This window comes from Salvelinus fontinalis, chromosome 27 (genome assembly GCF_029448725.1).
Source record: "Salvelinus fontinalis isolate EN_2023a chromosome 27, ASM2944872v1, whole genome shotgun sequence".
Classification (NCBI taxonomy): domain Eukaryota; kingdom Metazoa; phylum Chordata; class Actinopteri; order Salmoniformes; family Salmonidae; genus Salvelinus; species Salvelinus fontinalis.
In genome coordinates, this window is record NC_074691.1 from 17916481 (window position 1) to 17938597 (window position 22117).

The window sequence follows — 22117 nt, forward strand, 5'->3', positions numbered from 1 at the left end:
TATGAATTGATAGCCTAATATTGCCTCAGGTGTACAAAGCATGGGGCGACAGGTGGCCTAACAGTTAAAGGCGAGCCTCCAGCTGGAGGGTTGCCAGTTCGAATCCTGGGACTGACGGGAAATATCAGGCGGTAAGTGAACTGGCAACCCGAAGGTTGTTGGTATCAAATCATAGATGCCATTGTCTGCTGTTGTGCCCTTGAGCAAGGCACTTAACCCTCCCTCAACAACTGCTCCACTAGTGCCCAGTGGCAGCCCCCTGCTCCAACCTGTGTATGTATGTGTTTTTCAGAGGGGTTGAGTAAAAGCAGAAGTCAAATTTCAATCTTGTCTTGTGTACAATTGATGAAAAAAGTGCTCTTTTTAAAAGTAGACTTAGTGAAACTACTTGTCAGGAGCAGCACAGGCGATAATGGGCGCGTTCAAGCAGATCACTTTTGTCAAGACAGTCACCACCTTCCAAAGTGTGTTGCATTACGGAGATGAACATTTTCCAACTTGTGCCTACATGAACTTCAAAAACTGTGATCAACCGTCATGAAGACGGCAAGTTTCTGCACTTGCTCTTTACCAACTTCATCCTACAGCCATCACCTGCATTGTGGCTCTATAATCAACCACTTATTTTCTTCTCACGCTGGTATTAAAGACATCACTGAAATCAAGTTTGACGTGATTCATGTCTACAGCGGATATATACAAATCAACGTGATGTTTGAGGCTCTCACTGATCGTACAATGTAGACACATCATTTCAGTTCAAGTGTGATACGGGAGTTGGAAACATTATTTTGATATTTATAAAGAATGGCAACACTGCCATGTTGATCTCAGCTTTTGGAAAACCACATTAGTGTCCGCAGATGCACCTCAGACTAGTCCACAGTCGGTTGCGTCAGCCTTACCACTCAAAACGCACCCGTTGATATGAGCAAAATGCAACACTTCGAAATCTGTGCATCATCGCATGGGTTCTCGTCACGGTAGCCAGGGCACCAAAACAGCAGAGAAGTTGAGCCTCGAGTTTCCACGCGTTTAGTTGCGGAAATTGACCCACTGCGGTTTATTTTCTGAATCATATAATCTACCACAAAACTAGTGACACCGGTACAGTAGGTGGCAGTAATGCGCAATTAACGTTAATACTTGTTAGCCAACCACACCACAGAATGAATTGTGTTGACTGCTATCGCATATGTACTAGCAAGCTTTATTAGCTAGCTTTAGACGGGTCACCTTTGTTTTTGGTTAAAAGTAACCGGCTTTGAGGAGCTTTAATGTTCCGTGAAGCTAATTTAAAGACCATCGGTAAAGCGGGAACCAGCTGGTAAGTGATGTCAAATCATGGCTAGCATAGCACCCCTGCCTAACGTATTTTGATGAAACGACAGTGCCAACGTTAATCGGTTAACGTTACCTAGCTAACGATCAGATGTTGACATTGTCAGCTAAATGGATCATTAACGTCTGACTGCCCAAATTGCGTTGTCGGTCTAGATTTAGCTAATCAAAGTTAACTAGCTTTTCTTTTGCGACTTAGCCAACTATACTAGCTAACGCGTTAGCTTTTAAAACGAGGCCAGATCTCCATGTATTGTGCCTGGGCCGTCTAGCACAAGTCTTGCATGCAAGTTAAGCCAACATTTTGTTGCAGCTAATAGCTAGCTGGCACATACACACGGGAACACCTTCCGTTACAGATCATAAGATGCCAGGGGTGTATTAATTACGCCTTGTAACGAAAGTTAAGAATCAGAGCAAACGGAACGAGGCACCAACATGAATTTGCCCAATATAAACAGGTTTTCGTTACGAAAGATTGTGCAGCAGAATCAGCTTAATGAATACAGCCCTGGTCTCATGGGACAGTTTCACATTGACACTTAATAGGATACACACTAGGCTGTACACACAAAAAAAGTGGATTGTATAAGGAGGTTGACTGGTATAGAGTTCAGAATGCCACATCGACAACTTAATGCAGATTAAGCAAGAATCCAGATAGTAGGGTTGTATTGAACACAGGCAGGAGCACATGGGGAAAGGTGGGAGGATAATGTAGTTTACAAGCGGGAGGTAACACGTTAACATACAAGCATGACAGACAAGTGCAAAAAGCAGAATAAACCAAAGTGTATCAAACAAACTGAGGATCTTACATACTGGACTGGCAGGAAATTGTACTAAATATGGCAGCAGCATATACACTTTGACAAACTCCAAGGATCTTAATGTTAACATTTACAAATGTGCGCCAACAATGGAAAGTACAGCCACACACACACCATGGAAAGAAAAATATAGGATGGCCACCTCATACAGTCACCAACAGGAATAAGCAAGTTTGGAGGGAACACTATTGCTTAAATAGACACGGGTGCTAATGAGCAGAGTGGAGACAGTTGTGGTGGAGCGTGGCCAGGGGGAAAGGCATGGCAAGAGGTTATGGATGAGGGCATGAGCCTTCACAACACACACACAAATTAAATTCTTCACTGTTTGTTACACATTCATACCTCCTTTCTCTCCTTCCCCAGGCACTTTAGCCGGACGATGGACGAGCTGGTCCATGACCTGGTGTCGGCGCTGGAGGAGAGCTCGGAGCAGGCGGCGCGGGGGGGCTTCGGGGATGGGGGGGACCACGCGCTGGCCGTAGGCTGCCTGCTGAAGAGACAGGCCCGGAAACGTCGTGGGAGGAAGAGACGATCTGACAACCCCCACCCACCCTGGGAGACTGGCCACCTCAGTGAGGGATCTGAGTCCAGCCTGGACGAACACAAGGTGGGGAGGGGGTCTGGGTAGGCCCTTAATGAAATGGTATTGTTGTTATTGTAAAGGAATAGTTCCTTTGGTAACTGCTTTTTTCCCCAGGAAAGTACAGTAAGCAGATTCCTTAAGATAACATATACTGTCAGTTTTACTGTCTAAGCTAGGTAGCCTAGTGGTTAAGAGCATTGGGCCAGTAAATGAAAGGTTGCTGTTTCAAATCTCGAGCCAACTAAGTGAAAATAATCTGTTGATGTGCCCTTGAGCAAGGCACTTAACCCTAATGACTCCTGTAAGTCGTTCTGGATAAGAGTGTATGTAAAAATGTTTGACTTTCTGAACGTCTCTTTGGCTAACTGTTTTTGTCTTTCCTCTTGCTCTCCTTCTCTTCCTTGCTCTCCTTCTCTTCCTCGCTCATTTCCTCTCAGGACTACCGCACCACCACAGGCGGTATTGCCAGCAGCAACAGCCACGCCCGTGATAACAGCGACTCTGATGAGCAGCTGGGGCCCAAGCGCCGTACCCCCCTGAACCCCGACACAGGGCGTGCCAAGCGCCCCATCTGGCAGGAGGACCTAGGAGGAGTGCCGGGTGCAGAGGGGTCCCGTAGTTTGAGGCGACGGCGCAAGGTCAAACGCATGGCCGTGGACCCCCCTCTGGAGCCGGAGACCTCCAGTAGCAACACCCCCATGCTAGGGCCCCCACCCGTCCCCAAGCCCCATGCAGGGTGCAGGATCCCTGGGGTGAGCGTGGCTGAAGGCAGGGCGGGGATGGAGCTCGTTGGTGGTGGTGGGGTTGGAAGAGGGAAAAGCAGGGTAAAGAAGAGGAAACTGGCTGCCCACAGGCTGGGGCTGGAGGCGACTGATGAAGGGGTGGTGGTGGAGAGTGAGGACGCCATTATGGGGCAGGCGGGGCCCAAGGACAAGATGGAGTTTGAGGAGCAGAAGGGCTCAGACGAGGACATGAGTGACAGGTGGTTAGCGTTTCTCTTGTCTACTGTGTTTCCCTGCTCCTTGGTGTAGGCCTATACGTTCACAGGTATGCGCACCTGGTAGGAAAGCAGTATTTAGGAGACTTGTTTGCTAGGTTATTCTCCCCATAGCTGCATCTTTCTGAGAGTTTTCCTTGTATGATGGTTAATGGAAATTGATTTCAGATTGTTCTCTTCTTCTTTTCCTATCACCTCTCCTCACACCCCATATTTTCTTCTTTATCTCTCTCTGTTAGTGAGACCAGCAGTGTCAGCAACAGTAGCGATGGTGGACTGTACACCAATGACGAGGGGAGGCAAGGTAACCATCTATTTTGCTGGCCACCAAATCATGTTATTTACAGGAATGGCGGAGTATCATTTTTATTGTTACATGCTTCATAAAAAAACAGGTGTAGACTAAAAGTGAAACGCTTACGGGTCCTTTTTCAACAATGCAGAGTTAAAGATAAAAATAGAAATAGTGACACAAGGAATAATTACACAGTGAATAACAATAATGAGTAAAAATAACATGCTTATATACCAGCAGTACCGAGTCGATGTGCAGTGGGACGAGGTAATTGAGGTAGCTATGTACATATAGGTAGGGGTAAAGTGACTAGGCAACAGGAGAGATAATTGACAATAGCAGCAGTATATGTGATAGTGTGTGTGAGTGTGGCCTCAGTATGTAGTATGCATGTGTGTTATGTGTGTGGGTGTATGTATTGTGTGTTGGGGGCTCAGTGTGAGTGTGTGGGTAACAGTACTCTTCTTGCGTTGTGTACAATCAATCATCGACACGAACTCCAACTTGTAGCACCAGTCATGGAGCTTTATTCTGATAGAAACAGTACAAAATTGCACGTCATGCAATGCACGGCTCACCATCCAAATCTGTACTCACGCACGCTGGTTTGGTGCTTGTTCACTGGGAATGTAGTTACCAAAATAATACAACAATTACAATATAATATCTTGAACAATGTACCTGATAGAAACAGCACAAAATTGCACGTCATGCAATGCACGGCTCACCATCCAACTCTGCACTTACGCACTGTACAAAATATACGAACCCCCCCACCAGACAGTAAGTTGCTAGCTAGTATTAGCGGGAATTCTCTACAACAAAATGCACAACAAATATTCACCAAAAAATGCTGCACCTTATGTGTGATGTTCGAATAACATTTACAAACAAATTGATATAAATTGTACATTTAAATCATCACTTGAGAGTATAAAAATCACTTTTGACGTACAATGCTTTGCAACCAACAACTTACCGCTGGTTTGGTGCTTGTTGGCTGGGACGTTTCTAACTGAAACATCCTCCCTCGTAAGCAAGCTACGCAAACCAGCCAATAAGATGCCATGTTGAGTAGGTGAAGGCAAGACAAAACTAAAACCAAAAACCCATTGGCTTAACAATTTAGTGGCAAGGGGAATCACCAATATAACCCTGTTACATGTGCATAGAGTTAGTGCAAACAAGGTTCAATGTAGGTAGTCTGGGTAGCCATTTGATTAGCTATTTATCAGCCTTGTTTAGTAGTCTTATGTATCAGGGGTAGAAGCTGTTCAGGGTCCTGTTGGTTCCAGACTTGGTACACTGGTACTGCTTGCCGTGTGGTAGCAGAGAGAACAATCTTTGGCTTGGGTGGCTGTAGTCTTTGTTCTCTGATACCGCCTGGTATAGAGGAACTGGATCAAATGACATTTTATTGGTCACATGCTATGTAAATAACAGGTGTAGACTAACAGTGAAATGCTTACTTACGTGTCCCTTTCTAACTATGCAGAGTTAAAGATAGATAGAAATAGAAAAGGGGGCCATACTCATCACCCTCTGTAGCACCTTGTGGTCGGGTGCCTTGCAGTTTCCATACTAAGACATGATGCAGCCAGTCAAGATGCTCTCAATGGTGCAGCTGTAGAACTTTTCGAGGAGCTAAAGACACTACCTGGTTTACCACACCTTTGAACTTGAGATGGGTTAAATTCATGCCTATAACCTGTCACATGTAGCCTAATATAAAATGTACTTGTGAAGAAGTATTTCTTGCAGTGCAGTGATAAACCAAGCATACATTTTGTCTCAGGAACAGGAATGGAGAAATTCATTTTCTTTTCTTTCAGCATCTTTTGAGCGAATGCAAGTGGGATGGGTAGAGGCTGCGTGCAAATGTGCAATCTTTTGTGATTGACACTTTCATGAATGAAGACAGTATTTAAATCACATAAAATTATTCATCCAAGACGAACTGAAATCTTATTCGAAACATCCGGATAATTTTCACAGCCTTAATTTCAACCTGTCCTTTGAAAATTTTGCGTGGGAAGAATCATTACCTTGTGTTCGAGCTTTTCTCCCTGATCCCTAAACATCTTGGTCTGTGAGAGAATCGGAAATGGATCTGTCGACTAGATTATTAATGCATTAATTCTATAATTTATGACATTTATTCTTGTGAGTACCGATTCTTTTAGATCAACAAGTTATGCCATAAGAGAAGCTGCATGTATCTAATTATTTACAAGTTGACTAACAAATCGCCTTCCAAAAGTCCGAAATTATAAGCGGAAACATATCTAAGTTAGGCTTTAACAAAATATTCAACACCTGCCGTCCCATGTCATTTATAGCAGTGTTATCAACAAGGATAAAAAGGTGTGTCTTGAAAAAGATTGGTCCAAAATATAAATGAGTAAATGTTTTGTATGAAAACTATTTTCCAAACCCTGACCGTTAACTTCTAACCTCTTCCCGTCTCCCAGCTGATGATGAGCAGAGTGACTGGTTCTATGAGGGGGACCTGGGGGGAGCATGTGGGGTGGCGGGGGTGATTCCCTGGTGGGAGAGAGAGGCAGGGGAGGAACTGGACCTGGCTGACCCTGTCTTCAACAGCATCCTCACCGGATCCTTCCCCATCATGAGCCCCGGGGCACAGAGAGGTAGCTGGACCCAGACCTTTGGGTTTGTTTGTTTGTATCTCTGAGCCCAGTACCATTTTGATTACTAGTCCCTCACTTGTCTCTGTTTTTCTTTGCAAGATAGTAGAATGAGTTACCCAAAGTCTATTGTGACCTGTCATTTGGCCAGTAGGGGGCAGCTACTGCAAGGGTTTGTCTTGTAGCCTCTACAGCTGCCATAGTGTTTCTCCTATTCCAGTCTATGATGTGTGCACTATGCTGTCTCTGCTGTGGCAGGGTTTCAGGCCAGGCTGAGCTGGCTGCATGGTGTGCACCAGGGCCACGATTCCCAGGGCAGCCCAGGACAGGCCTTCAACGAGCGGCTGGGTCGACACCACCAGGACCCCCCCCACTCGCATGCCCACTCACACGAGTCAGTCTACCTTACAACCCTCACAGTCACCTGACCTGTAGAATACTTGTCTACACTTTGTTTCTTTTTTCCCTTATTCATTTTTTTTCTATATTTGACTTGACTGTGTGCAAATAAACTAAACAAACCTATGTGTCGTTCACAGCCCGTGGTTTAGTCCGGGGTCTAGACGAGAACACGGACAAGTAAGACATGCTTCTGTTAGTTCACCGCCTAGCTGCACTTTCAAAACAGTACCGACTGTTGAACAGTTTTGGCTGATAATGCCCAGATAGAGGTATTTTACATTTGCTAATAGCTGTTAGTATATTCTCTCTGTCTCTCTAGATGCACTGGGACTCACGGACAGACAGAGGGCATCGGAGGAGCTGCTCAGTGAAAACAGCCAGCAGGTACATTAGGAATGATCCAATCAACAAATTATCTCATAAATTATACAGTTGTTCCATCCACAACAGTACATTGTTTCTAGGATGTTGCCAACACATGGATGCTAATGAATGATTCTTATTTTCTGGTTGTGGTTCTACAGACAGACGAGTGGTCACCTGGGGTCTCTGTGTACGGGGGAAGTCAAGAGGAGACGCAAAGCAGCACCCCTTGGCTTACCTCCACCCACGGGTAAACTCTTTCTGACACACACTACTGCACTCACTTACACACACACACGCCCAACCCCTCCATCCCCGGTCGTTAACCAGCTTTAGCTCTTGACCGCCTTCACCCTTCCTCCCTAACCTGGGTTGGACATCAGTCAGCTGGTAGGCTCTGCAGTCACAGAGAGATACCAGATTAACCCTAAGCCAATCACGGCTGTGTATCACAGAACGCTCCTGCTCCCCTTCACCTCTTTCTACCTCTGTTAGTGTGTTTTAGGGGAGTGGAAAATGTTAATACCAGGAAAGGGAATGAGACTGGGGATATAAAGGGTTAATACGTCTTGGTCAGGTGCCCATCTTGGTTCTAGGAAGAGGATATAAAGGAGTGTATACCAATGGCTACAACTTGAAGTCATGCAACAGGAGTCTGCTCTATTGCCCACACCTCTCATTGTTACAGTGCCTTCAGAAAGTATTCATACCCCTGCCCTGGACTTATTCCACATTTGTTGCGTTACAGCCGGAATTCAAAATGGATTACATAGATTCTTTTCCTCACCAATCTACACACAATAACCCATAATGACAAAGTCAAAACATGTTTTTAGAAAATGTTGCTAATTTATTGAAAATTAAATACAGAAATCCCATTTACATAAGTATTCACACCTCTGAGTCAATACTTTGTAGAAGCACCTTTGGCGGTGATTGCAGCTTTGAGTCGTCTTGGGTATGTCTGTATCAGCTTCGGACATCTGGATTTGGGGATTTTCTCCCATTCTTCCTTGCAGGTTTTCTCAAGCTCTGTTAAGTTAGATGGGGAGCGGCAGTGAACAGCAATCTTTAAGTCTTTCTACAGAGTTTCAATGGGATTCAACTCTGGGCTTTGACTGGGCCACTCAACGACTTTCACATTATTGTTCTGAAGCCAATCCAGCGTTGCTTTGGCTGTATGCTTGGGGTCATGGTCCTGTCGAAACATACATCTTCGCCCCAGTCTGTCGTTTGCGTTCTGAATCAGATTCTCATCAAGGATTTGCCTGTATTTGGCTGCATTCATTGTTCCCTCTATCCTTACCAGTCTCTACCACTGAAAAGTATCCCCATAGCATGATGCTGCCACCACCATGCTTCACGGTAGGGATGGCGTTAACCAGGCACAGCTCATCACCTGTCTTTCTCCATTCAGGACAAAGAATCTAATTTGTCTCATCAGACTACAGAATCTTTTGCGTTATGATCTCAGAGTCTTTCATGTGCATTTTTGCAAACTCCAGGTGTGCTTTCATGTGCCTTTTTCTTAGGCGTGACTTCTGTCCAGCCACTCTCCCATAAAGCCCAGATTGGTGAAGGTGCTGTAGAGACTGTTGTCCTGGCAGGTTCTCTCATCTCAGCTAAGGAACTCTGTAGTTTTGGTGGTCGTTAGGTTCTTGGTTACCTTCCTGACCAAGGTCCTTGTTGCCCGATTGCTCAGTTTGGTCGGACGGCCAGCTCTAGCCAGAGTCTGGGTAGTTCCATATTATTTCAATTTCCCAATGATGGAGACTTTCAACATATAAATTATTGTATAGCCTTCCCCAGATATATGCATCATCACAATTCTATCTTGGCGATCTATGGACAGTTCCTTGGACTTCATGTTATAGTTTCTGCTCTGACATGCACTTCTTCTATGGTATATTGGCGATCACACAATTGAATGTGCATCCCGCTACCTAGTATGCAGGATGGAAACAGGATTCCTCCCAAAAAACAACCCCCCAAAAAATAAAACAACTTTTCTGTTAAAAATAAATAAATAAAACAGATTTGATCCCAACACAGGCTCAAGGGGAACCTGGGAAGGCGGGTCTTCCAACACCAGTACCCCAAGTCTTTCGATGTAAAATCCTTGAGTCCCAAAAACGTTTCTGCTACAGGCACAATAATGTCTAGTTTCATTGACTTCTTTGAGGTTTGTGCTGTATAGTTTGACTGTGGCAGTGAATGCAACAAAATCCACCTTTAACACACAGGGTATATTATGTCTGGCAGTAAACATTTACTACAGGCTGTGTTGTATCCACTACCATCTCTTCACTAGAACCACTTGTTTTCTCAATTATTTTAATTGCCTCCGCATAGTAGATTCAATTGACCTCTAACTTTTGCCACCTCAATTTCCTTCACCCTTACAGGGCACTCCAGGAACTCAGGATCATGATCCCCACCACAATTGCATCACAGTTATCCTTCTACACACCTTTCTTCACTATACTCTGTTCATCTGCACACACTTGAAACATGGCCCAATCCTTTACAATTCTTACACTACAGTGGTTTGGCGACGAAAGCTCTTACGGCATAGCTTCAATAACCAAGTTTCACATGCGTAGGTAAACAACAGGACCGACAGACTTTTTTTCTCTCCATTCACCCAGCGGATCAAACGCTGGGCACCAACCACACTAGGAATTCTCTTCAGGTATTCAACTTGAACATCTGTCGTCACCCCTGAGATGACTCCTTTGACTGGTGTTCTACTCCGAAGTTCAAAACACACAACTTCTGTTGTCCGGATTCTTTTGAAGCCCACTGCAATCTTCTTCTGCTCTTCAGAAAAACTATTAATCAAAATTACACCACTCCTGGTCACTGACATACTCACCATTTGACACCTCAATCGGTTTTCCCACATACGCATCCTTACTCAACATACGCATCCTTACTCAACAAGCGCATCCTTACTCAACAGACGCATCCTTACTCAACAGACGCATCCTTACTCAACAAGCGCATCCTTACTCAACAAGCGCATCCTTACTCAACAAGCGCATCCTTACTCAACAAGCGCATCCTTACTCAACATGCGCATCCTTACGCAACAAGCGCATCCTTACTCAACATGCGCATCCTTACTCAACATGCGCATCCTTACTCAACATGCGCATCCTTACTCAACATGCGCATCCTTACTCAACATGCGCATCCTTACTCAACAGACGCATCCTTACTCAACAAGCGCATCCTTACTCAACATGCGCATCCTTACGCAACAGGCGCATCCTTACTCAACAGGCGCATCCTTACTCAACAAGCGCATCCTTACTCAACATGCGCATCCTTACTCAACATGCGCATCCTTACTCAACATGCGCATCCTTACTCAACATGCGCATCCTTACTCAGCATGCGCATCCTTACTCAACAAGCGCATCCTTACTCAACATGCGCATCCTTACTCAACATGCGCATCCTTACTCAACATGCGCATCCTTACTCAGCATGCGCATCCTTACTCAACAAGCGCATCCTTACTCAACATGCGCATCCTTACTCAACATGCGCATCCTTACTCAACATGCGCATCCTTACTCAACATGCGCATCCTTACTCAACATGCGCATCCTTACTCAACATGCGCATCCTTACTCAACATGCGCATCCTTACTCAACATGCGCATCCTTACTCAACATGCGCATCCTTACTCAACATGCGCATCCTTACTCAACATGCGCATCCTTACTCAACATGCGCATCCTTACTCAACATGCGCATCCTTACTCAACATGCGCATCCTTACTCAACATGCGCATCCCAACAAGAAGCGATTCATTTACACACGTGTCCTTTACTCCAATTTCAGACAATTTCCTTTTTGTTCCAGTTTTCAATACTACTGTTGTCCATTCAGAACATTCGTCTTCACCAGATTTACTCGACACGCTGCTTAATTCCAACTCAGCATCCACTTCTTCTGCCGTCTTCGTCTCCACAATTCCCTCTGACATGCACTGTCAACTGTGGAACCTTAAATAGACAGGTGTGTTTCTTTCTAAATCATGTCCAAACAATTGAATTGGCCACAGGTGTCACTGCAACTTAATTGGAGTCCATTTCAAGGATTATCAAAAGAAATTTGATGCACCTGAACTCAATTTAGAGTGTCATTGCAAAGGGGTGTGAATATTTGTGTTAATGAGATATTTCTGTATTTCATTTTCAATAAATTAGCAAACATTTCTTAAAACTTGTTCTCACTTTGTCATTAGGGGGTATTGTGTGTAGTTGGTGAGATGTTTTATTTATTTGATCCAATTTAATTTCAGGCTATAATACAACAAAATGTGTAATTAGTACTTTCTGAAGGCACTGTGCGTAAAGGTCAAGGAAAAAGAAGAGACACAAGATGTATTTTGTGACCCAATCATTGTAGAGCAGGCCTCAGCTGATTCATTGGGTTGGAGGTAGAGTACAGGGGTTAATTACTGTAGCCTTTTCAGCCCATTGAGCCTAATCAATAAGCCTTCATCAAGATCATCTGCTCTACTCTTCTCTTGTTCTTCCGGTCTCCTTCCTGTTCTCTCTTTCCCTCTCCTCTTATGTCTCCCTCTAACATACTTTAGCATCCCGCTGACTTTTTTCCGCCAAAGCCTAAATGTTTATTTCCACGAACCAATCGAGTCATGATTGCGGTAAAGTTCTGCCCACGGCTTAGTATGAAATGTAGCCGTAATGCTGAGGCGGCATTGGCACGCACTACGCTCTTAAGCTCTTGATGGCTGCTAGGCAGCACCAGTTACTACTAGGCTGTTACCATCCTTCTGGCAGTTCTAAACATTGCGAGGAATGTCACTTCACCCATCTCTTCACATAGCCTTTAGCACTGTTTTCTTAACCACAACTGGATGGAATATTGAATAAAGTAGGCTAATGTATTTGAAGGCAAAGAATTGTTGCTTACTGAAACTCCCAAAGTCATCCTATTGTTATAATAGCCTAACTGCGTTTGGTCAACTATTTCAGCACCGTTTCGCACTGCTTTGAGACAAGCGAGGGGTCTTGATAAATCAATCAATGTCAGATTTTATTTACACTGAATCGCCATTTGGATATTGGTTAGGTTACAGTGAGGCTGTGGAAGTGTTATCTATGTTGAGATGAGTGCTGCTTGGGATCATCTTGTCTAATTGACTCATTTATTAGCACTAATCAGAACAGTTTGCCTGCATGTTATGTAGTTTAACAAGTGGATTATTTTGCTTTTCACTCGCAATCGTTCAGTAGCCTAGGCCTACTCCTATGGGATCAATGTCATACCGAATGTATTCACAAATATAAATCACCAATCCAAAAATGTAAATCACTTTCCACAAATGTAAATCGCTATCCACAAACAAACACCTTTTGATGTGTATTTGTAAATCGATGTATTGCATTAGAATTTTTTTATAACTGCAGATATGCAGGTCATTTCCAATGTAATGCAATATATTGATTTACAAATAGAATTCAAAATATGTTTGTTTGTGGATAGTGAATTGCATTTGTGGATTGGTGATTGTAGTGAATACTCGGGGAGAAAAAGGTGTAGATTCACGCGCAGAGCGCGGCAGGTGTTTATTTCACCTTCGCTGACGGCAGGAATCGTGGTCACAGGCAGGCAATGGTCATACACAGGTAGACAAACAGGCAGGTGACTCAACTAGGACTGAAGGCTATAACTGGTTCTCACAAACGAGCTAGGAAAAGGCTTAGTAAAGTCAAAACGAACAATACCTCACAAAGGCACAAACAGAATGAACTGAACTAAATAAGGAGCTGATGAGACCAGGTGAGTAACTAACACAGGTGAAATCAATGAACAAAAATGAAAGACAGGGCTACGTTCAAGAACACAAAGAAACACGGCTACGTTCAAGAACACAAACAGGGCTACGTTCAAGAACACACAGGGCTACGTTCAAGAATACAAGGTTTAGAAAATAAATACTGAACCTTACAGTGATTTACATTTGTGGATTGGGGATTTACATTTGTGGATTGGTGATTTACCTTTGTGAATACATTTGGCATGATATTGATCCCATATACTCCTGACCAAAAGCCGGTGACTTGTCTTAATCCATCAATGTGATTTTGTTTCAGTGAATCTCCGTCTGTATATTTGGTTTATTGACTGGCTGGGCAAATAAGTGGAGGTGGCAGCTCGTCTATTTGTTTACTCATCTATCATATTGGACAGAAAACATTTAGCATGTAATAATGTAGCCTAATTCAAATGTAGGCCTATTATTTGGGTTAATTGCGTAAAGGCAACTCCAAAAGCCCGTGGAGGTTGTGAAATATGTACACAAGACTCGCATTCTTTAAAAAATATAGATATGCTTTTATTTTCTATTGTTATCCTGTTGAATATTCTCAATATAAGACCCTACACCTGTTCCATAACGAAGCGGAGTGAGGGTAGGAAAGAGATGAAACGTGGATTTTAAAAAAGCATGGGCTTGGGCTCTGTTTCAAAATATCAGGTTTTTAGAAATGTTTGCACATTTATTAAACAAAAATACCTTATTTACATAACTATTCAGACCCTTTGCTATGAGACTTTAAATTGAGCTCAGGTGAATCCTGTTTCCATTGATCATCCTTGAGATGTTTCAACAACTTGATTGGAGTCCGCCTGTGGTAAACTCAATTGATTGGACATGATTTGGAAAGGCACACACCTGTCTATATGAGGTCACACAGGTGACAGTGCATGTCAGAGCAAAAACCAAGCCATGAGGTTGAAGGAATTGTCCGTAGGGCCCTGAGACAGGATTGTATCGAGGCACAGATCTGGGGATGTGTAGCAAAACATTTCTGCAGCATTGAAGGTCCCCAAGAACACAGTGGCCTCCATCATTCTTAAATGGAAGAAGTCTGGAACCACCAAGACTTCCTAGAGCTGGCCGCCCAGCCAAACTGAGCAGTTGGGGGAGAAGGGCCTTGGTCAGGGAGGTGACCCAGAACCCTAAGGTCACTCTGACAGAGCTCCAGGGTTCCTCTGCGGAGATGGACGAACCTTACAGAAGGACAACAATCTCTGCAGCACTCCACCAATCAGGCCTTTATGGTAGAGTGGCCAGACAGAAGCCACTGCCCAGTAAAAGGCACATGAGCCCACGTGGAGTTTGCCAAAAGGCACCTAAAGGACTCTCAGACCATGAGAAACAAGATTCTCTGGTCTGATGAAATCAAGATTGAACTCTTTGGCCTGAATGCCAAGCGTCACGTCTGGAGGAAACCTGGCACCATCCCTACGGTGAAGCATGGTGGTGGCAGCATCATGCTGTGGGGATGTTTTTGAAAGGCAGGGACTGGGAGACTAGTCAGGATTGAGGGGGAATATGAGCAGAGCAAAGAACAGAGAGATCCTTCATGAAAACCTGCCCCAGAGCACTCAGGACCTCAGACTGGGGTGAAGGTTCACCTTCCAACAGGACAACGACCCTAAGCACACAGCCAAGACAGAGTGGCTTCGGGAGAAATATCTGAATGTCCTTGAGTGGCCCAGCCAGAGCCAGGACTTGAACCCGATCGAACATCTTTGGAGAGACCTGAAAATAGCTGTGCAGCGACTCTCCCCATCCAATTTGACAGAGCTTGAGAGGATCTGCAGAGAAGACTGTGAGAAACTCCCCAAATACAGGTGTGCCAAGCTTGTAGCATCATACCCAAAAATACTTGAGGCTGTAATCGTGGGCAAAGGTGCTTCAACAAAGTACTGAATACTTATGTAAAGTTGGTTTTTCAGTTTTACATTTTTTATAAATGTCCAAAAATGACTAAACCTGTTTTTGCTTTGTCATTATGGGGTAGTGTGTGTGTGTGTGTGTGTGTGTGTGTGTGTGTGTGTGTGTGTGTGTGTGTGTGTGTGTGTGTGTGTGTGTGTGTGTGTGTGTGTGTGTGTGTGTGTGTGTGTGTGTGTGTGTGTGTGTGTGTGTGTGTGTGTGTAGATTGGTGAGGGGGAAAATTATTTCATCCCTTTTAGAATAAGGCTGTAACGTAGCAATTTGGGAAAAGTCAAGGGGTCTGAATACTTTGCGAATGCACTGTATGTGCAATTGATTTATTAAAATAGACTTCCACCCACATCGGCCCATGCCTACTCCCACTCCTTAACTTGCCAACATGTGCACGGGCGGTATAAAAGGCTTATTACGGCAATGTGGTAAAAATGGGACTGTATGATTGCCTGATTATTATAATTTTTTTACAAACAATATACAGTGCCTTCAGAAACCCCTTGACTTTTTCCTAATTTTGTTGTGTTACAGCCTAAATTGGAAAATGATTCAATTGAAATTTGTTGTCACACAATAAATACCCCGTAATGTCAAAGTGGAATTGTGGTTTCCTAAATTTGTACAAACTAATTACAAATGAAAAGCTGAAATATCTAGAGTGAATAAGTATTCAACCCCTTTGTTATGGACTCACACTGCAACAAGTGTTTAACATGATTTTTGAATGACTACCTCATCTCTGTACCCCACACATACAATTATCTGTATGGTTCTTCAGTCGAGCAGTGAATTTCAAACACAGATTCAACCACCAGGGAGGTTTTACAATGCCTCACTAAGAAGGGCACCTATTGGCAGAGATAGAAAAAATAGCAGACATTCAATATCTCTTTGAGAATGGTGAAGTTATTAATTACACTATGGATTGTGTATCAATACACCCAGTCACTACAAAGATACAGGCAACAACCAAGTTGACAGAGCTTGAATAATTTAAAATAGAATAATGGGCAAATGTTGCACAATCCAGGTGTGGAAAGCTCATAGAGACTTACCCAGAAAGACTCACAGCTGTAATCGCTGCCAAAGGTGGTTCTACAAAGTATTGAGAAATATCTGTATTTAATTTTCAATACATTTGCAATAATGTATAAAAACATGTTTTCACTTTGTTATGATGTGGTATTGTGTGTAGATGGGTGAGAGAGAACATGAATTTAACCCATTTTGGATTCAGGCTGTAACAAAACAAAATGTGGAATAAGTCAAGGGGTATGAACACTTTCTGAAGGCACTGTATGTGGTCTATAAAGTCCATGAAGTTTGTCTGTAAAGTGTAATACTCTTCACGTATCTCTCCCTCCACCTCTAACATGCTCTCTCCTTTTATGTCTCCATCTCTTCTCTGTTGTAACTCTGTGTTCCTGTTCTTTTATGTCTCCTTCTCTAGGGGTGGTAGGTGAGAGTGTGGGGCCCATCCCAGAGACCAACATGGGGAACCGGATGCTGCAGAGTATGGGCTGGAGCCCTGGCATGGGCCTGGGTCCGGAGGGCAGGGGAATCATTGAGCCTGTTCGGGCCACACAGAGACCCAAGGGAGCGGGCCTGGGTTTTAACTGAGCTCCACGCTTTAGGCCCCAAACTGAACAGGCCAGGCCAGTAGGCCTCGATGGAGATGGACCCTACTGAGAGCAGGGAGGATGGTGGTCAACACTTCCTGGGAAAGAAAGACTGATAGAGCATCAGAGCTGGAAGAAGGAACAAATGCAAATGTTTTACTTAAAGGAGGACGAACATCCTATGATAGGGAAAGTCACAACCCTGGTTAGAGAGGAAGTGCATGGAGTGTTAGGGTTCCCACCAGGGCTCCTGAGTGGCGCAGCGGTCTAAGGCACTGCATCTCAGTGCAAGAGACGTCACTACAGTCCCTGGTTCCGTATCACATCATCCGCGATGATTGGGAGTCCCATAGGGCGGCGCACAATTGACCCAGTGTCATTCGGGTTTGGCCGGGGTAGGCAGTCATTATAAATAAGAATTTGTTCTTAACCGACTTGCCTGTTTAAATTAAGGTTAAATAAAATACAAATATTTTTTTTAAACTCAGATTTGTACTTGATGTCCAACATACCAGGGAAAAGAGAAGGAATGAAGAGAAGACAACCAGGCATTGTAGTTGGGTTTGATTGTGTGCTACTAGCCAGGCTATATAGTTGGATTGTGTGTACTACGGTACACACTAAAAGGCTCAGTTTCACAAGAATACAATTTCTCTTCAATCAATGGTCCATTTTCTGTAAGTAATGGCAGAGCCAAATGGTTGTGTGATATTGCACAGGATGACCAAAAATATATTTCAGGTTAAAATAATTGTAAGCATCAAAATCACTCTTAGGTGTTCATGTGGTTGAAGTTATATTTGCTTAAAAATATTTTTTGCAATGCCACATTACATTGGCATTATTCCAAGGTAACTATAATGGTATAACCTATGTAGCTAGTACTTACTGTGGTTAGTACAAAAAGGTGATGGCTGAAGTGGTAGCTAAGTAGTGCATGCGGTAAAGGTAATTAAATGTATACTACTTGTAGTTACTCTGGTATAACACTAATGTAAGGTGTATATATATATTACATTTAAACTATCATGCTTTCTTTGGAATATTGGTAAGTTATGTTACAATGTGTAGATGGTATGCCTGAGGGAAGAGTGTGGTAAATGATTCAGGAAATGAATCATGGTATGGTTGTAAAGTAGAATGTTCAATTCCAGAATAGTGTCTATTTTATTAAAAAGAAGCCAAACAAAATTCAAAAGTAATCACGCTGTACTTGCTTGGTATGCATGTATAGCAATCATCACATGGAAATGCCTCCTTTCCAATAATGATTCCCAGTGGTTGTGTCCAAAATCTGGCTTGCCCAATACTTAGTTAAATTGCATACTGTGTAATAATCGTACTACATCTGGTATTCTAAGTCGGGGTCGTGACCCCAATGCAATGGAGTCCCCAGATTTTCTTTGGGGAGAAGGGGGACAAGAAATGATTGTATGGGACAATATATAAACATTTTGAGTAAATGTATTTATTGGTTCCTATTCATTTTGACCAGAAAGATGGAAATGTAATGAGTTGAAGGTTGTTTGTTGATGTAAAAATCGAAATGTACAGATTTGAAGGTTGTTTCATTAGATTTGGAGTGGGAGGGGGGTTGCCAGAAATTCTGGAGAAAATAATGATATCCCAAGTTTGAATACCACTTTACTACATAGTATTTAGAACATACTGTTTATTAAAAATGAATGCAGTAAGCAACATATCAGCTGTACTAGTCTCATCCTACTGAGAATGTGCCATCTAATGCGCAATTACGTTGATTCCCGCCGTTTGGTCATTTTAGTACAAAGCGTCCTCAGCTGATTATCAGCTGTTGTCTAGCAAGACGATTCTCTTCCTCATGTGCAGCAAATTCTACTAGATGAAAAGACGAAATGAGTATGACATCATGGCATTTAAAGCATACTAAATAAATACAAAATCACACACTATAAAACCTATTTTTTTTTCGCATACCCAAAATGCCTACTATTTTGAACTATTACAGGTATTCGGACACAGACAATGACGTTTTATAAAGCGAAGGGAACTACTTTACAGTCCTGTAGTTATTTTACAGTCTCTTCCATTTACATGGTAAATACCAACTGAAATACGATTGTAAAATAAAGTGTTACCATTGCCAATGTAATGTGTGAAATAATCCCCTTGTATTATGAGCAGATGTGAGATCAATTTCTCTTACCACGGTCTGGTCTTTAACAATTATTAGCAGAACTGTGCAAAACTGTTTTACATGTCAGTTCAATCAGGAAGGAACAAAGTAAATGTGGTGATACTCTGAAACAATAAACACTGTTTAGAAGTAATATTCAAGTTTGTTATTGTTTACACACACCTCAAGCAAAAAAAAAAATAAGTATCAGAAAACGTCAAAATACCAGTTTTCCAAAAACAGCTTCATAAATTGCATATCTCTATTGACTCTATCTACACTTGCATCAAACACATGCTGACACAGAACCTCACTGAAACGTGATGCCATTGCCTCTCTTTCCCTCCCTCTCTCCCTCTCTCTGCAAGGCTGCTATAGCAATTCCTGTATCTATGGGAATGCAGGAGAGCTGTGTCCTCTACTTCCTCTCTATCCTCTCCCCCTATCACACACACACCGGACTCCCCTGTGAGTGGGGTAAGTGAACTCGGTGCTGCCTGGTCCGGAGTAGAGGAGAGAAAGGTCTGTGCTGCTGCTGCATCGCTGAGCCACAGAGAGGAGAGGAGAGGAAGGAAGAGAGCTGGGTAGAGCTGAGGCATTTGTCCTTGAGACTGACTGACTGACTGCAGCTGGCTGCAGGACTCTGGAGGAACCAGTGAGTAAGTACTGAGCAGGTGCAGGGGCTAGATGGGTTTTTAGGACATGGGGGGGTTGTTGTGGGATATTTAGACTGGGGGCATTTAGAGGGTATTTGGATGTGTGTATCTACAGTGTGGTATTTTGACCAAGGCAGTTGGCTAGAGGGCATTTGGGCTCTATATACATGTGTGTGTGTGTGTTACCTTTGTCCAGGTGGTAGAGATCTGTCCTGTACTCCAGTATACCCACCGTACTCTGTTTTTTTTATCAGCTTTCTGCTCTCCTCTCTCAAAACAGTGTGTCGCTACACACATTTCGTTTTGAGAATAGCTATTAGAACATTCCTCAATCTTCCGCCTGCATTCTAAGGTCAATTTTGTCAGTGATATAATTTTTCCAATACATTTTTATAATTTTTCCCATCTCGCAAAGTAAACATTTCTTTACAGAGCTTTAGTCCCTCCCTCCCTCTCTACTCCCTCCCTCTCTCTAGTGTTGACAGATCGATAGTTATACATCTATAATTGGAACCCATCAGTTATGGCGGTCCTCCAAAGCCAGTCATTATCGTGTGTAATCTTGCAGAAAATTACATTTGGATTGGTGTTCCTGGCGTAGCTGAGACTCACTGGTCTGTGTTAGCCTGGCTAACTGGCTTCTGCTCAATCTATCCACCTTTATATGTGAGGGGGAGGGGTAGAGGGGGTGGGGGAGAGGGAGAGGTACAGGGAGGAGGAGGAGGAGAGGAGGGAGGGGGCGTAGAGGGAGGAGGAGAGGTAGAGAGAGGAGGGGAAGGAGGGGGAGAGGTAGCGGGAGGAGGGGAGGGAGGGGGAGGGAGAGGTAGAGGTCATAGAGATGGAGAGGGACAGGTATGTGAGAGGGAGGAGAAGGAGGAGGGACAGGAGAGGGGAGATAAAAGAGACAGATGGAGAGTTATTGGAGAGCGAGAAGGAGGCAGAGGGAGAACATGGGATAGAGAGAAAGAGAATGAGGGAAAGAAAGTGGAAAAAGGAGAGTGGGTAGCGGCTAGAGAGAGTGGAGGAACAGGAGCGAGGTGGGAGGAAGTATTAGGAAATTGACTCCTATACACCAGTATTACACCAGCCAGACAGTTAGCTTTACCACCTGTAGAGAGAGACCTTAACTGTGGGGTGATAGGTCAGGTAATCTGACCTTTAGTGTGTGTGTGTGTGTGTGTGTGTGTGTGTGTGTGTGTGTGTGTGTGTGTGTGTGTGTGTGTGTGTGTGTGTGTGTGTGTGTGTGTGTGTGTGTGTGTGTGTGTGTGTGTGTGTGTGTAGTGGTGTAGTGAAGGGTAAACGCAAGTAAACAGAGTTTACCCACTTTTGGCTCAACAGTTTACCCAACTTTTTTGTGTACCACTACATCACTGTGTGTGTGTGTGTGTGTCTGTCTATGTCTGCCTGCCTGTGTGTGTGAGTTGGAAGAAAGGTTCCTGTTGTCACCAGGTGCCTGAATCTGAAACATCATGCTGAGAGGGTCAGGTGCTAACTAAAAGTATTCCACCTGTGTAAGCACTACCCTGGCAGCTTCACTCCTGAGATGGGCCCTGTGATAGGCTTGGGAAACAAGTGTGTATGCCAGAGAAGAGGATGAGAGAAGGAAGAAAAGTGAGATAAGGTGTGGGGAGCGGGAACCTTGGGAATCTTCTTTTCTCTATATCTCTGTTTAATATTTTTGAGTAGACAGGTGAGCAGAACAAAACAGAGAGATACAAAGAGAAAGGGAAGAATCAGGAAGGAGAGAGACAGAAAGGAGTGAGAGAAAGGCAGACAGAGATAAAGAGCGAGAAGTGAACTTGTCAATCCTAAACTCCTTGCTAAGAGGACATTGTTTCTGTAATCTTCTCCAGTGGTAAAGTCTGGTTACATAACCCCCTGAAAATAAAGGTGGGTGGCTTACCTGCCAAACACACTGACAGAGGGAAGGAGAGGGAGGAAGAGAGAGAGAGGTGAAAGCTTCAGATCAGTGATTACTCCAATGGAAGGAGCAACAAACTATTTAAGATGGCTTTTTAGGACTCCACTAGGGGGCAATCAAGCCAAAAATACACTGAACAAAAATATAAACAACACAATATGCAACAATTTCAAAGATTTTACTGAGTTACAGTTCATATAAGGAAATCAGTCAATTAAGCCCAAATCTATGGATTTCACATGACTAGGAATACAGTTATGCATCCTGTTGATCACAGATACCTTTAAAAATCAGAAAACCAGTCAGTATCTGGTGTGACCCCCATTTGCCTCATGCAGTGCGACACATCTCCTTCGCATAGAGTTGATCGGGCTGTTGATTGTGGCCTGTGGAATGTTGTCCCACTCCTCTTCAATGGCTGTGCGAAGTTGCTGGATATTGGTGGGAACTGGAACGTGCTGTTGTACACGTCAAATCCAGAGCATCCCAAACATGCTCAATCAGTAACATGTCTGGTGAGTATGCAGG

At 43.6% G+C, this 22117-nt stretch overlaps 2 protein-coding genes across 2 annotated transcripts in view; both read left to right on the top strand.

The window, feature by feature from the left end:
- Nucleotides 1–1123: 1123 nt before the first annotated feature.
- On the top strand, nucleotides 1124–19166 carry LOC129825196 (G patch domain-containing protein 2-like). Its single transcript, XM_055885095.1, has 10 exons — nucleotides 1124–1327; nucleotides 2538–2781; nucleotides 3195–3739; nucleotides 3994–4058; nucleotides 6521–6697; nucleotides 6953–7088; nucleotides 7234–7273; nucleotides 7416–7480; nucleotides 7621–7709; nucleotides 16689–19166. The coding sequence occupies exons 1-10, from the start codon at nucleotides 1278–1280 to the stop codon at nucleotides 16856–16858; spliced, it is 1581 nt and encodes a 526-aa protein (XP_055741070.1). The 5' UTR covers nucleotides 1124–1277; the 3' UTR covers nucleotides 16859–19166.
- Nucleotides 19167–19358: 192 nt separating this feature from the next.
- Nucleotides 19359–22117, top strand: part of LOC129825197 (estrogen-related receptor gamma-like) — a 39039-nt gene continuing 36280 nt past the window's right edge. The window contains exon 1 of the mRNA XM_055885098.1: nucleotides 19359–19671. The gene's annotated coding sequence lies outside the window, so the exon portion shown is untranslated. The remainder of the gene's footprint in view (nucleotides 19672–22117) is intronic.

Bases quoted from the DNA above. Each gene is read 5' to 3' on its own strand.
- LOC129825196 (XM_055885095.1), top strand. From the start codon at position 1,278: ATGTTCCGTGAAGCTAATTTAAAGACCATCGGTAAAGCGGGAACCAGC. The intron at 3,740-3,993 runs GTGGTTAGCGTT...TCTCTCTGTTAG, and splicing joins GACGAGGACATGAGTGACAG to TGAGACCAGCAGTGTCAGCA. The intron at 6,698-6,952 runs GTAGCTGGACCC...CTGCTGTGGCAG, and splicing joins GAGCCCCGGGGCACAGAGAG to GGTTTCAGGCCAGGCTGAGC.